Source organism: Microtus pennsylvanicus, chromosome X (assembly GCF_037038515.1).
Source record: "Microtus pennsylvanicus isolate mMicPen1 chromosome X, mMicPen1.hap1, whole genome shotgun sequence".
Taxonomy (NCBI): domain Eukaryota; kingdom Metazoa; phylum Chordata; class Mammalia; order Rodentia; family Cricetidae; genus Microtus; species Microtus pennsylvanicus.
Genome location: NC_134601.1, coordinates 132250264 through 132265140, shown reverse-complemented (window position 1 = coordinate 132265140; position 14877 = coordinate 132250264). Strand labels below are relative to the sequence as shown.

Sequence of the window (14877 nt, the reverse complement as noted above, 5' to 3'; positions counted from 1 at the left end):
TCTTCGGTCGAAGGGCATATAGGTTGTTTCCAGGCTATGACAAACAAGTGCATTTATTTTAAACAAGTCTCTTTACACTCTTACCAAAGTCTAAGAAAGACATATGCCTGGGGTTAGAAGGGGAAATATCTAGCTGAGCTTGCTATTGTAACAGAAACAAAGTCATAGATGGTAGAATTCTCAGTAGACTGTAAATGGAGGTTTTGGTAAAACAGACCACATAGGGACTTTGTGTCTTGGGTGCTCAGAAAATAGCCAGAGTGGTATCTGGACCCAAATTCAACACTCTCACCAGCCATGGGAAAGGAACCCATTTCCCCTCCCTTCCCTCCAATATATCAGATCAAGAAAACTGCCTTTTTAATTTTTTTTATTCATGTTGCCCAGGGAGGGCACCCAGTATTTTCACAGTGCAACTGCTCAGATGTATTGGTAAAAGTGAGCACAGTTGTGCAGTCACCAGCCTGATGGTGAGGGTGGCTCCAGCTGGGGTGGAATTGCTGCCGGGGAGAGGACGAAGGAGGGGAGTCGAAGGAGTTCTCAGCTTACAGGTTAGCGAGAAGCCAGTCCAGCAGTTGCTTCCTGGCCATGTTGCCCACGGCTTCATCCAGTTGTCGTTCCTTGGCGAACTTCATGACCTCCTGAAGAAGGTCTCCGACACTGTACCCCTTCTCTGCTGCCTTGGCCGAAACTTCAGGGAGCTGTGGAGAGAGCAGTGTTGGCTTGAGTAATCGGATCCTTTTCAGAACGAGGAGCCGCTAGGAAAAGTGAACTGCCATCTCCATGTGCCTGTCTACTGGGTTAAAGTCAGAACTGTAGGCTGCTAACATGCCTATTCCTTTTCCTTAAGCCTTCTGAAAAGAAGCTGTGTTTACTGAGTACTTTTCCCCAGGTCACAGACCCTCAAGTTAGTCTGCAGATTTCTAGGTCTACGGCTGGGGTTGCCATTACTCTCCATCCCTTTAAAATAAACTATGGCATGGATGCCAGGAGAATTTCATGTTTTTATTTCAGCTCCTGTACTGAAAATGATATAACTATGTGATTTCTCTGCAATCTATCTAATGTGGGAACTGCAATAGTGTGTGTGTGTGTGTGTGTGTGTGTGTGTGTGTGATAGAGAATGTGGTTATGTATTAATGCTATCCTGCTCACATCCACCCATTCTACCTTTAATTTGTTAGGCCTTAATGCATTTCTTACCTTCTCTAGTTGTCCATCATCGTCCCCCATGAAGTAGAGCATGGGCACGTTAAACTGTGAGGCTGCAATCCACTGCAGGACAGCCTGCAGCTGCTTCTGCAAGTTACTTGTAGAGCACTGATTGTTGACGATGACTTCAGGGCCAGGAACATCTTGATACTGGGACATGGCACCTTCACGGCCACATCTGGAGCTACTAGCTGCCAGGGCTGCTTGTTCTTCCAGCTCAGCCAGGGCTGCTCCATTGTTGCTGTACTTTGCCATAATCAGGCATAGCTTCATCACGGATTCTACCAATTGGTCTATAAATTGGCGGTTCATTTGCTTCATCCCACTGATGAAGTCCAGTTCTGAATTGTCTGGGCATTGATCTTCAGGTCTCTTGCACATGGGAGCTGCTTTGCTTGGTCTAGGCTCAGGGCAACGCTTCTCATTTTCAGGTAGCTCGTCACAGTTGAAAGGGCTCTCGCTAAGCAGTTTCTGAATCAGTGACAGAACCATGTTTGACATATCCAGCTTCTGCGAATCCAGTTGACTTTCCTTCCCACATGCGGATGGTCCAGGAGCTCCACGGCTTTCAAAATGCTTCATTGAGAGTGATTTAGCACTCTGGCCACTTCCGCACTTCTCATACTGTGTACTTTGTTGGGACATATATCCCATGGAGGAACCAGGGCCGTCTTCCTCACAAACATCTTTGCCCTTGGCTTGTTGGGTCAGATGGTACTGAATCAGCATGAGGGCAGAGACAATCAGATCTTTGGCCAGTGAATCTGTGGAAGGACTGATCTTTTCTCTCTTCTCGTCTTTATTGGCACAGACTTTGTTAGGCACCCTGACTGGGTTGCCTTGCTTCTGGTTCCACATAGTGAGGCTCTCTTTGAGGATATGCTCACTGACCTTCTCAGCGCTTGTCAGTGACTTGCAGCATGGATCTGCTTTTGCTTTGCATTTGTCTTTTCCTTTCATCTCGGCTTTCATCGCTGAGAATTCAAGGCTCTGATTCTTGCATTTCGGATCATGAGTTCCGGCTTTCAAGGTTGCATACGCCAGACTCTGAGATTTAGTCTCCTTCTTCTCACAAAGAAGAGCGCTGACCAGACGCTTCAGCATGGCCTCCATGATGTCTGCGGCATTTTGTTTGCCATGATTGAAAAGGTTCCTTTTGACAGCAGAAACAAAGTCCGAGTCTGTCATCAGGACTCCTGTGATGTTATGCAAGTTCTTCATGCAGGAATCAATCAGATCAGACACAATTTCCTTGGTGTGCTTTAAGAGTACCCTCTTCAGGACCACACAAGCTGGAATTGGCTTCCCGCAGCTGTGCACTTTCAAAGTTTTCATAACAGAGACCATCATGTCAGATGCCACCTGATTTGCATAAACCATGAGCCCCTTGCTGATGGAATCTGCAAATTCTTTGCTATCTTTTGGGCACATCTGCTTCTCTCCACACTTGTTCTTGTTCGATAATTCACTATAGAGAAAGGTTTTCCGGCCACCATCCTTGCATTCCTCGCCATTTCCGCGCATTTCTGCTGAGGTCAGCTCTACAGCTTCATGGGCCATCTCAGAAGCAATCTTGCTAACAGCACTTCGGGGGCTGGTTTTCCCCTTTTCTCCTGGACATGCATAAATTGAATGATGGAGGCACTTGTTTCCACCTTCCAATTTGTCCTTGATTTCCTTTCGGGCCATTTGAATCACCAGAGATGACAATCGGTTGACATAGTAGGAAAGATCGTCCATAGAGCACTCTCCATCTGGGGTGGCAACTGACCTCTGATTGCTAGGAGATTTGGCCGCAGGGTTTGAGGGACTTTGGTTATTGTTGGTGTTTTTGGATGCCGCCATTTCTAGGCGTAGGTTTTGAGATCCTTGGTTCAAAAGATCCATGTTTAGTTCATCAGCATACACACTGTAGTAGTTCTCAGAGGGTATTTTGTGATATTCGCCCTCTAGGTCTCCTACTTTATGTTTACAGCTAGAGGCTGAGGGGCTTAATGCATGTTGGAAACCCAAGGCATACTTCTGGAGATCATTGAGGAGCCAATTGAGGACACTTATGGGATCGGAGGGAGCTTGTTTGAAAAGACACACAGATCCCTCCGTCTAGAAAAAGAAGAACACCTTTCCATAAGTGTTTGAAGAGTTTGGGTAGGCTACTTCTGCCTTTTTATTTTCTTATTAGAAGAGATAGCTTCTAAGTAATAGATTAGAGATTTGGCTTACTTCATTAGCGTCTAATATCCATTAATAAACATTCAAGCACATAGCAACAGAAGCTCAGAGTTAGTATATATGCTTGTAGACTTAACTATTTGTAAGTGTTGCCAATGTGTTTGCCAATTTCATATGCATATGTATGTATTATACATGTCTACTGTGTAAGCCAACACAAGCATGCATTTCGTACATACTAGCCAATGGAAAAATACACTTGTGTATAGCAGTATGTCTGGATATGTTAAGATGTTCCTGTTAATTTTAATAATATACTCACTACTATGAATTGTTTAATCATAAGTTTGTGGGGTTTTTTTTGTGGTTTTTCGAGACAGGGTTTCTCTGTGGTTTTGGAGTCTGTCCTGGAACTAGCTCTTGTAGACCAGGCTGGTCTCGAACTCAGAGATCCGCCTGCCTCTGCCTCCCGAGTGCTGGCTGGGATTAAAGGCGTGCGCCACCACCGCCCGGCTATAAATTTGTGTTTTAAGTAATAACAATTTTATTGTTTAAAATAACAATTCCATGTCATTACATTGATTATTATTTTATCCTACAATTAGTTTATTCTACATTTATGAGATGTTTGAATGTATTGTGAATAACATAAATAGGTATATAATTACAATTGTGTCAATGTATCAAAGTATCAAACAAGTGTATTAGTGAATATGTGTTACTTTATGTATATGTCTGTATGGTCAGTCATGATTGTGTATGCACATAGGTCTTTCCATATGCATTTATAAATGTATATGTCAATATCTGAATTTGTTAGGGCTATTGTGTTCTGATCAAGGTTTTATAAGGCTTATATATTGTGTGCATTAATGTAAATGTGGGTGTTTATTTTATTTTTATTTTTTTTGTTTTGTTTTTCGAGACAGGGTTTCTGGTGTTTATGCTTCCCACATGTGGGTATATCAGTACATCTGCCCACATGTCTTTGTATATGTTAAGTCTATGTAAAGGTCAGTCAGTATATTTAGCAATGCATGTATGTGTTTATGTGACCTGTAGCTAGTCATGTGTGTATCATTGTTTGTATAAATTACTTTAAATATATTAGCTAGATATAAATGTTTTGATGTTATATATGTTTAAATTATTAAATATATAACTTGTGATTGTGTATGTTTTATGTTTATATAAATGTATATGCACAACTTTAATTTATTAATTAAGAAATACCTTGCTCTTTGCCTCTCTTTTGCCTCCTCTTATTTTACTGAATCCATGGAAATTTGTCATAAAGCCATATTTTTCGAAAATAGGTTTAAGTTATGATCAAGGTGATGAGTACTGTGTGCAGGGAGCCTGGGCTGCTCTTTTAAAAAGAAACCCTAGGTATAAGTCATACCATTATTTTTTCTTTTTAAAATTATTTGTTTTTATTTCATGTGTATGTATATTTTGTCTGCATGTAAATCTGTACCACTTACATACGTAGTGCCTGTGGAGGCCAGGCAAGTGTGTCAGATGCCCTGAAACTGGAGTTGCAGCAGCACATGGGTGCTGGGAATTGAACCTGGCTTCTCTAGAAGAGCTGTCAGCGCTCTCCACCTCTGAGGCATCTCTCCAGCCCCAAGCCATGCCTTTTAAAGAGTATATGATGGAATTGGCCACCCCCGAATAATTCCCAGAACTTTGAAGAGTGTTCTTTAAGTTGTTTTACTTCTTTCAGGGCTACTGGCCTCATTTCAAATTTGTCTGAAATCATAAATGATGTTTTGCATATGACATATGAGTCTAGAGACAGGGAACAGAAAGCCTTTGACTTCTTTGAATTAAAGCCAAATATTCTTTCCATTACCAGTCACCCAGGCTTGTAGGAATGTGTTTCGGTACCCTCTCAGAACCACGAGCCTGACATGTAATTCAAAATACATAAAAACAAATGAATTTGGGGTGTGAACATAGTCTGCAAGTCTCATTGCTTCTAATTCGAACCTTTTCAGCAGCTTGTGTATGTTAGCCCCTAGGTACTCGAATTCTTGGTTGTGTGTTTTCTCTGTTTTTTATCTTTATTCCTTACTGAATGATGGGCAATATGAGACACGTGAGTGTAGTACAATCAGCAAGGTTGAGATTATGTGTACATCTTTCTTAGAACAAGGAGAGCGAGGTTATGCTTGGAGTAGATACCTTCAAGTTAAAGGGGGGTATTCTGAACCTTTGTGTTTAACGAAAACCCATTAAAAATACCTGCATGTGGAACTTATCATGGCCCTGAACTTAGTCCTGTGTTTTCTAGAATGTCATGTGTTCCAGGGTGGTGGACCCACTGGACAACCATTTCTTTACTGTCTGTGACCCAGAGTCTTCAGACTTAATATTGGGCACTAGAAATTAGGAGTGATGGAACCTTAGAGGCTAAGTCACCTTAGACTGGTCTTGCTTTTCGGTGTCCTTGATCACAATAATCTCTCTTTCTGCCAGATTCTCCAGATCTAATTCGCCTTCAGACCTGGAACCAGCAGCACCCTGTGGAATTAAAAGGTGAGATTTTTATTAACAAGTTGAGTTTTGAGATTTCTCCAAGCTGCTCCACCCCTTAGGCTACAAGTTCATAGCATGAAGGTCATGTCTCCCATCATCTACTCATTTCTCCAGAAGAGGCAGGGTTTCAATGCTACACATTTTGAAGAATTAGTCAAGGTTATTTCCCCAAATTGCTGATTTGTCCTCTGATGACCCTCAAGACTATCAGTCTCAAGAGCCATCTGTTACTTACCACCTTTGAACAGATTATGTGTACCCGTGCTTTTATTTAGCCCAACCACTGCTGTGACTTCTAAAATGAAATTCATTATCAAGAGTAACAATAAATTCAGAAGCAGATACCCTGGACCTTCCCCCTGAATCCCTTCCCCCTGAATCCCTTCCCCCTTTCCTCCCCTTTGCCTCTCCCTTGCCCTTCATCATACTTCACAGAAAAGCCTTCTCACTCAGTTTTCACCCTCTTCGACTTTGAATGGGAAATACCCACCTTGGAATCTTTATCTTCAACATTCAGGGTGGACACGTCCACAAAGCATATCTGCACAACATTAGGAGGGCAAATTTAGACAAGTTTCAGAGGAAGGGTCACAATTTCTGTCTTGGAGATGATACTGGCACTTAACTCATGAAATTCTTGTGAAAATTAACTGATAGTATATGTACATTTTAAGAGTGGTCCAAAAGAAAATATCCATGAATATTGATTCTAAAAACCTGAGATGACATGGCCCAACTGGCACAAGTGAAAAAGCTGATTTTGTACCAAAATTTGAATTCCCCTAACTTCAAATTTAGTCATTTTGTTACTTCAGTCTTTCTCAAGATGTGCTATTTTACTGTTAGCAAACATTATGGCTTAAGCAGTATTAGGTAAAAAAAAAAGAAAAAATTAGTATTAGGTAATAGAAGCTGGTTACTAGGCAGCCATCACTCCTCCTCTCCTCTTAGGCTCCTCTCATTCCTAGGCCCCTCTTTCCTCTTAGCCTTCTCTTCTCTTAGGCCCCTCCTTTCTTAGGTCTCTTCCACCTCAGGCCCTTCCTCTTCAGTCCCTCCCTGTTAGGCTCCTCCCATTAAGCCCCTCCAATCTGAGGCTCCCCTTCTTGGGCTCTTCCCTTTTAGGCTCCTCCCTCCCCCTATGCTCCTCCCCTCTCAGGTCCCTCCCTGTGGGCACCTCCATTTTAGGCCCCTCCCTCTCTTCAGCTCCTCTCAGGCTTTTCCCCTTAGGCCCTTCCCCTCTGAGGCTCCCCCTTCTTGGGCTCCTCCCTATTAGGTCCTTCCCTCTCTTAAGCCCTCACTTCTTAGACTCCTCCCCTTATATCCCTCCTCTCTAGGCTCCTCCCTTTTGGCTCCTTCCATTTCGGCCCCCTCCTCACAGGCCCCTCCCTCCTCTTAGGCCCCTCCCTCCTCTTAGGCCCCTCCCATTTAGGCTCTGCCCCTCAAGCCCCTCCCCTTTTGGACTCCTCCCTCTTAGGCCCCTCTCCTCCTCTCAGGCCCCTCCCACTTAGGCTCTGCTCCTTAGGCCCCTCTCTTGGACCCTTCTTAGGTTTCCTCCCTCCTCTCAGGCCCCTCTCACTTAGGTTCCACTCTTTAGGTCCCTCCCAGTTAGGCTCCACCACTTGGAACCCCTCTCCTCTTGGTCTCCTCCCTCTTAGGCCCCTCCCGCTTAGGCTCCATCCCTTAGGCCTCTCCCCTTTGGATGCCTCCCTCTTAGGTCCTCCCTCCTCTCAGGCTCCTCCCATTTAGGTTTCACCTTTAGGCCCCTCCCACTTAGGCTTCTCCCTTTAGGACCCTCGCCTTTGGAAGCCTCCTTCTTAGTCCCCTCCCTCCTCTCAGGCCCCTCCCACTTAGATTCCACCCTTTAGGACCCTCCTACTTAGGCCCCACCCCTTCAGGCCCCTCCCATTTGGATGCCTCCCTCTTAGGTCCCTCCCTCCTCTCAGGCCCCTCCCACTTAGGTTCCATCCTTTTGGACGCTCCCACTTAGGTTCCACCCCTTGGACCCCCTCTCCTCTTGGGCTCCTCTATCTTAGGCCCCTCCCACTGAGGTTCCACCTTTTAGGCCCCTCCCACTTAGCCTCCACCCCCTTTGCTCCTCCCCTTTTGGACTCCTCCTCTTAGTCCACTTCCTCCTCTTAGGCCCCTCCTACTTAGGTTCCACCCTTTAGACCCCTCCCACTTAGGCTCCACATCTTGAGCCCCCTCTCCTCTTGGGCTCCTCCATCTTAGGCTCCTCCCACTTAGGCTCTGCCCTTAGGTCCCCACTCCCCTTGGTCTCCCTCTCTCTTGACCCTCCCTCCTCTCAGGCCCCTCCCTCCTCTTAGATCTCCCCACTTAGGCTCTGTCCCTTTGGCTTCTCCCCTCTTGGGTTCCTCCCCCTTAGGCCACTCTTTCCTTTTGAGCGCCTCCCTTAGGCCCCTCCCACTTAGGCTCCACCCATTAGGCCCCCTTCTCCTTTTGGGCTCTTCCCTTTTAGGACCCTCCCTCCTCTTTGGCCCCTCCCACTTAGGCTCCATCCCTTGATACCCTCTCCTCTTGGGCTCCTCCCTCTTAGGCCCCTCCCACTTAGGATCTGCCCTTAGGTTCTCTCTCCCCTTGGTCACCCTCTCTGAGGCCTCTCACTACTCTCAGGCCCCTCCCTCCTCCAAGGTCCCCCCACTTAGGCTCTGCCCCTTTGGCCCCTCCCTTCTTGGGCTCCTCCCCAATAGGCCCCTTCACTCCTCTTAGGCCCCACCCTACTCTCAGGCCCCTCCCACTTAGACTCTACCCCTTAGGCCCTTCTCTTGGTCTCCTCCCTCTTAGGCCCCTCCTTCCTCTCAGGCCCCTCCCACTCATGTTCTACCCTTTAGACCCCTCCCACTTAGGCTCCACCACTTGGATCCCCTCTCCTCTTGGCCTCCTCCCTCTTAGGCCGCTCCCACCTTGGCCCCACCCCTTAGGTCCCCTTTCTCTTTGGCTCCACCCTCTTAGGCCCCTCCCACTTAGGCCCCCTTTTGACTCCTCCCTCTTAGGCCCCTCCCTTCTCTCAGGCCCTTCCCACTTAGGTTCTACCCTTTAGGACCCTCCCACTTAGGCTCCTCCCCTTAGGCCCCTCCCCTTTGGACATCTCCCTCTTAGGCCCCTCCCTCCTCTCAGGCCCCTCCCTCTTAGGTTCCATGCTTTAGGACCCTCCCACTTAGGCCCTGCCCCCTCAGGCCCCTCCCATTTAGATGCCTCCCTCTTAGGCCCCTCCCTCCTCTCAGGCCCCTCACACCTGGTTTCCACCCTTTAGAACCCTCCCACTTAGGTTTTACCCCTTGGACCCCCATCTCCTCTTGGGCTCCTCCCTCTTAGGCCCCTCCCACCTAGGCCCCACCCCTTAGGTCTACTTTCTCTTGGGCTCCTCCCTATTAGGCCCCCTCCCACTTAGGTCCCTCCCCTTTGGACTCTTCCCTCTTAGGCCCCTCCCTCCTCTCAGGCCCCTCCCACCTGGTTTCCACCTTTTAGAACCCTCCCACTTAGGTTTTACCCCTTGGACCCCCCCTCTCCTCTTGGGCTCCTCCCTCTTAGGCCCCTCCCACCTAGGCCCCACCCCTTAGGTCCACTTTCTCTTGGGCTCCTCCCTATTAGGCCCCCTCCCGCTTAGGTCCCTCCCCTTTTGACTCCTCCCTCTTAGGCCCCTCCCTTCTCTCAGGCCCCTCCCACTTAGGTTCTACCCTTTAGGACCCTCCTACTTAGGCTCCCCCCTTAGGCCCCTCCCCTTTGGACCCTTTCCTCTGGGCCCCTTCCTCCTCTCAGGCCCCCCCACTTAGGTTCTACCCTTTAGGACCCTCCCATTTAGGCTCCCCCTTAGGCCCCTCCTCTTTGGATACCTCCCTCTTAGGCCCCTCCCTCCTTTCAGGCCCCACCCACTTAGGTTCCACCCTTTAGGACCCTCCCACTTAGGCCCTGCCCCCTCTGGCCCCTCCCATTTAGATGCCTCCCTCTTAGGCCCCTCCCTCCTCTCAGGCCCCTCCCACCTGGTTTCTACCCTTTAGAACCCTCCCACTTAGGTTTCACCCCTTGGACCTCCCTCTCCTCTTGGGCTCCTCCCTCTTAGGCCCCTCCCACTTAGGCTCTGCCCTTAGATCCCCTCTCCTGTTGGTCTCCCTTTCTCAGCCCCTTCCACCTCTCAGGCCCCTCCCTTCTCTTAGATCTCCCCTCTTAGGTGTCTCCCCCTTGGGCCACTGTCTTTTTTTGGGCTCCTCCCTCTTAGGTCCCTCTCACTTAGGCTCTACCTCTTTAGCCCCCCTCCTCTTGGACTCTTCCCTCTTAGGCCCCTCCCACTTAGGCTCTGCCCCTTAGGCCCCTCCCCTCTTGGCCTCCTCTCTGAGGCCTCTCACTCCTCTCAGGCCCCTCCCTCCTCCTAGGTACCCCCACTTAGGCTCTGCCGCTTTGGCCCCTCCTCTCTTGGGCTCCTCCCTACTCAGGCCTCACCCCCTAAGGCCCCTCCCATTTGGATGCCTCCCTCTTAGGCCCCTCCCTCCTCTCAGGCCCCTCCCACATAGGTTCCACCCTTTAGAACCCTCCCACTTAGGCTCCACCCTCTAGGTGCCCCCTTTAGATGCCTCCCTCTTAAGCCCCTCCCTCCTCTCAGGCCCCTCCCACTTATGCTCCACCCTTTAAGCCCCTCCCACTTAGGCTCTGCCCCCTTGGCCACTCCCCTTTGGCCTCCTCCCTCTCAGGCCCCTTCCACTTAGGTTCCACCTTTTATGACCCTCCCACTTAGGCTCCACCCCTAGCCCCTTCCCCTTGATTCCACCCTTTAGGCCCCTCCCACTTAGGCTTCGCCCCTTGAACCACCTCCCTCGTAGGCCCCTCCCTCCTCTCAGGCCCTCCCACTTAGGTGCCACCCTTTAGAACCCTCCCACTTAGGCTCCACCCCTTGGACCTCCTCCCTCTTCAGCTCATCCACTTAAGACTCTACCCCTTTGGTCTTTCCCCTCTTAGGCCCCTCCCACTTAGGTTCTGCCCCTTTGCCTCCCTCTCCTCTTGGGCTCCTCCCTCTTAGGCCCCTCCCTCTCTTAGGCTCCTTCCCTCTTAGGCTCTCCTCCCTCCCCACTCCTCCCTCTCTCCAGTTGACTTACATCACTCCTCACTCTGCCCCTCCTCTGATTCACCCCTGTGTGATGTATACTTGTTCTGGACCCTGCAAGCCCTTACTGTGCTCAGATGCTTAGAGAAGCCACATATCAGCTTCCATGAGTTTATCTTGGGCTCCAGTATATACCCATATACTCCTTGAAGTCAGTTTGTATCTTACCACTTTTCGTTCTTGATCTTGTTGTCCTTTTGGGCTGTAAAGATCTACCTTGCACACGCCCCTGCGGCTGTGTAACCAGTCAATATCGTCAGACATCTTTAGAAAGAAGCAAAAGAATGTGAAATTCTTGTATGTGGTTTATAAAATGAAGTCAATTTAAACAAAACTCCTGGGGGTGGGGTGACTGATCCCATTTGCTTCATAGAGATTCAAGCTAAGAATCACAGAGAAGGAAGGATGTGAACGTGGGGAATGGTGCTAAAATTTTTAAGGCACAGGATCAATAACTTTTGTCTAAATATGTGGTACTAAGTATCGTGATCCATGGTAATATCACGTTGACATAAGACACCAGCAGGAAAAGTGGTGCATGAGGAAGCAAATTTAAGTTTAGAGACTAGGGGTTATATGTTGTAATCTATGTCTACCCAACTGAATGAGAGTTTTGGTGTCTGGGACTTGTATTTTCTCCAGAATTTAGTGAGATAAATTTCTTCTCCTAAGTATTAGAGGGCTGTGAAATTCATTTTTACACATATAAAAAATTTATTTTCTTCTTCAGTTTACTAGATTATTAGATCTTTCCTCTTCCCTCTAGCTCTTCAAACTAGTCTCACATTCTGTTCTTTCCCTCTGTCTCCTATTTCTTTCCCTCCTCCTGGCTCTCCTCTTTTCCCCTCCTCCCCCCTTCTTTCTCTGGTCTCCCTCCATGCTCCTGCCTCCCTCCTCTTCTCCCCTCCCCCTTCTCCCTCCTCCTTCTTTTCTCTGTCTTCCCCCATCTCCCTCCTGCCTCCTTTCCTCATCAATCCACCCTCCCTCCTTCTGCCTCTCTTGTCCTATTTCCCTCCCTCCCTCCCTCCCCCACTTCATCTTTCCATCCTAACTCCATTCCCTGTCCCTTGTTCCTCCCTCTTTCCCTCCTTTGAAATTCTCTCCCTCCCTCCTATCCTCACTCCTCCCCTTCCATTACTCATCATTATCCCTAGTCCCTCTCCTCCTCTCCACTTCCTCCCTCTCTCTCCTTCATCTCTTGCTTTTCTTCCCTCCAGTTCCCTCTCTCCTGCCCCTATCTTTCCTTTTCCCCCTCTCTTCTCCATTCTCCCTCCCCTTCTTTCTCTCCTTCACCCTCCATCTCTCTCCCTTCCTCCTTCTTCCCATTCTCCCCTCCCTCCTTTCTTCCCCTGAACATTCTCTGTACTTCCTCCCTCCTCCTTCCTTCCATTCTCCCTCCTCCCTATCTCTCCTCCCTCCACTCCCTCCTCCACTCCCTCCTCCCTCCCTTTATTCCCCATCCTCCACTCCCTCCTCCCTCCCTTTATTCCCCATCCTCCCTCCCTCCTCCCTCTCTTCAGCTCTCCTCCCTCTCTCCATCCCTCCTCTCTCCTCTCCATCTTTCCCTTCCTCCTCTCTTCCCTCCCTTTATTCTCTATCCTTCCTTCCTCTTCTCTGCTTCATCCCCTTTCCCTCCCCTCCCTCCCCTTTACCCTTCCTTCCCCATCCACCTTCCCTCCCACCTCCCTTCCTTTACTCTTTATCCTCCTTGGTTCCCCCTCTCTTCAACCTCTCTCCCCTTCCTCCTGTTCCCTCTCTATTTTCTCTTCCCTCCCTTCCCCATCCTCTGTGCCTTTCCACTCCTTTCTCCATCTAACCTACTTCCTCTAACTCCCTCCCTCCTCTATTTTCCTTCCTCTCTCAGGCCTCTTTCCCCTTCTCTCCCTTTTCTGCCCTCTTGCCTCCCTCCTTCCTTCTCCCCCATCTACAACTCTCCCTCTTCCATCTCCCTTCTTTTCCTCCCTCTTCTTTCTCCCTTCCTCTTTTCCTATCCTCTTTCCTCCTCCTTCTCTTCTTTCCCCATCTTTCCTTCCTCCCTCTTTCTCCCTGTGTCCCTTGACCTCTTTTTTTTAGTAAAAGTTATCATCTAGTGACAATCTTCTTATAAGGTACTTACTTTGATTGCTTCCCTAGAGATTTGGGGATGTTCCAATTAAGAAACTCTACAAAACTTTGAAAAGCTCTTAGAAAAGGGCTTCCTGTACCCTCAGATGAGAGGGTTTCTTTTTTGAAGAGCTAGTGAACAAGTACTAGCTTCAAAAAAGCCAGAGGCTAAGAGATCCCTTATGGGATTTGGATCTTAGAAAATTTGTAAAAGATAAAAGGTATAAACTCAGTACCTTGATGATGGAGTTCTTTTGGACCTTTGGCTGGATATGTGCCACCCAGAAGGGAGATGTGCCCCTTTAGATGGAAGTGGGCAGTGCCAAGTTCTTAGGCACTTGCAGCTGCCTGCCACCCCGGTCAGCTGTTGGACCAGACTGATGGCTCTGGCTGGCTCTGGCCCTGGGGTATGCTGAGGGGGCTTTGTTGGGTCACAATACCCAGTATGTTGCAACCTGAGCAAAGGCATGGCACACCCGGAAAGCTTAGTAACCATTTCATATCCAAAGTATGCTAACCTGCCTGCTGTAGGCCACATTTTCACTATGTCTTGTTGGGCACATGTGTTTCATAATATTTTACACAGTTCACAACCTCTCAGTATCAAGCATCCCGTTCCTTTCCCTACTAGACTTTGAGAATAATTTACACATACAGAACTGCTCCCAGGCTTTGTAAATGAAAGTTTTCCCAGTTCAGTGTACCTCTCTTTGAATTTCTCACTACAGTACCAGAGTTATATAGCAAGAGATCTGTAGATTTGTGTTGAAAGAGAGGAATTTTAACCAAAGTCACTCTTAGTTATCCCAAATAAAATGAAGAGTAAAAACTCAAGGCTGTTTTAGATACTAACAAGACACCTCCTATTCTAGCCAAAAAGGAAGCTTCTACCTTTACAGTTCCGAAGTAGGCAATCATTTGGGACGGTTGGGTGGTTCTTTTCTGGAGAATTCGGATGCTGCGATGACTCTTCCAGTCTGCCTCAAGATGGTATGGCTTTCCTCAACCCTCCATACTCTCCTAAAGCCTTACTTGCCAGCTGGTACTAGAACTTCAATTTCATGACATCACTGTTTCTATAGAGAACAATGGCAGTATAAAATGATGGCCTTTATTCTTAGGATTCTACTTACTCTAAGAGGTCCAGGAAACTTTGATATTCACGTTTATATCTTCAAACCATGAAAAACACTTAAGCACCACTTACTGTTCCCCATTCTGGCCAGGGTTTCATTACTGGCTACAGTATGTTTAGAGAATTAACCATTATCCATTAAGATACCTCCTGTTTAAACCAGTTTAAAAATATTAGCACCCACCAAAGGACTCTCTTTTGTGTCCAAATCATACTTTATATTAATTTGTCCTTTCTCCGTGTGTCCCTTATTTCACCAATTGAATGTGAATCCACTTAATGTCATTTGAGATGCTCCCCTAGATAGTAGAGTTGCCTATTGCAGTCGTGTCTTTACTTTTTTCTTATTGCATGATTTTTTTTTTCCCTGAAAAGAATCAAGCAAAGTTCTATTCAGTGCAGAGAGGGCACCCATGACAGATTAGGGAAATGATCTCGACAAAGTCTAGTTCAGTGAACCAATGAGTTTATTGGGGTTACATGTAGGAGCATAGATGAGAGGTTGCATGCAGGAGCAGAGATGGCTGCTTAGTGGCAGTTGTGTCGCCAGCATGTAACATGACGAGTGGGCATTGTGTTCCTGGAGCACCCTGAACAAAAT

The 14877-nt window shown here is 47.7% G+C and overlaps 1 protein-coding gene across 1 annotated transcript; it reads right to left on the bottom strand.

The window, feature by feature from the left end:
- Positions 1-545: 545 nt before the first annotated feature.
- On the bottom strand, positions 546-14059 carry Akap4 (A-kinase anchoring protein 4). The gene is made up of 6 exons (XM_075958083.1): positions 14033-14059; positions 11207-11302; positions 6416-6466; positions 5809-5910; positions 1204-3315; positions 546-701 (listed from the first exon to the last, which is right to left on the bottom strand). The coding sequence occupies exons 1-6, from the start codon at positions 14057-14059 to the stop codon at positions 546-548; spliced, it is 2544 nt and encodes an 847-aa protein (XP_075814198.1).
- Positions 14060-14877: the final 818 nt, after the last annotated feature.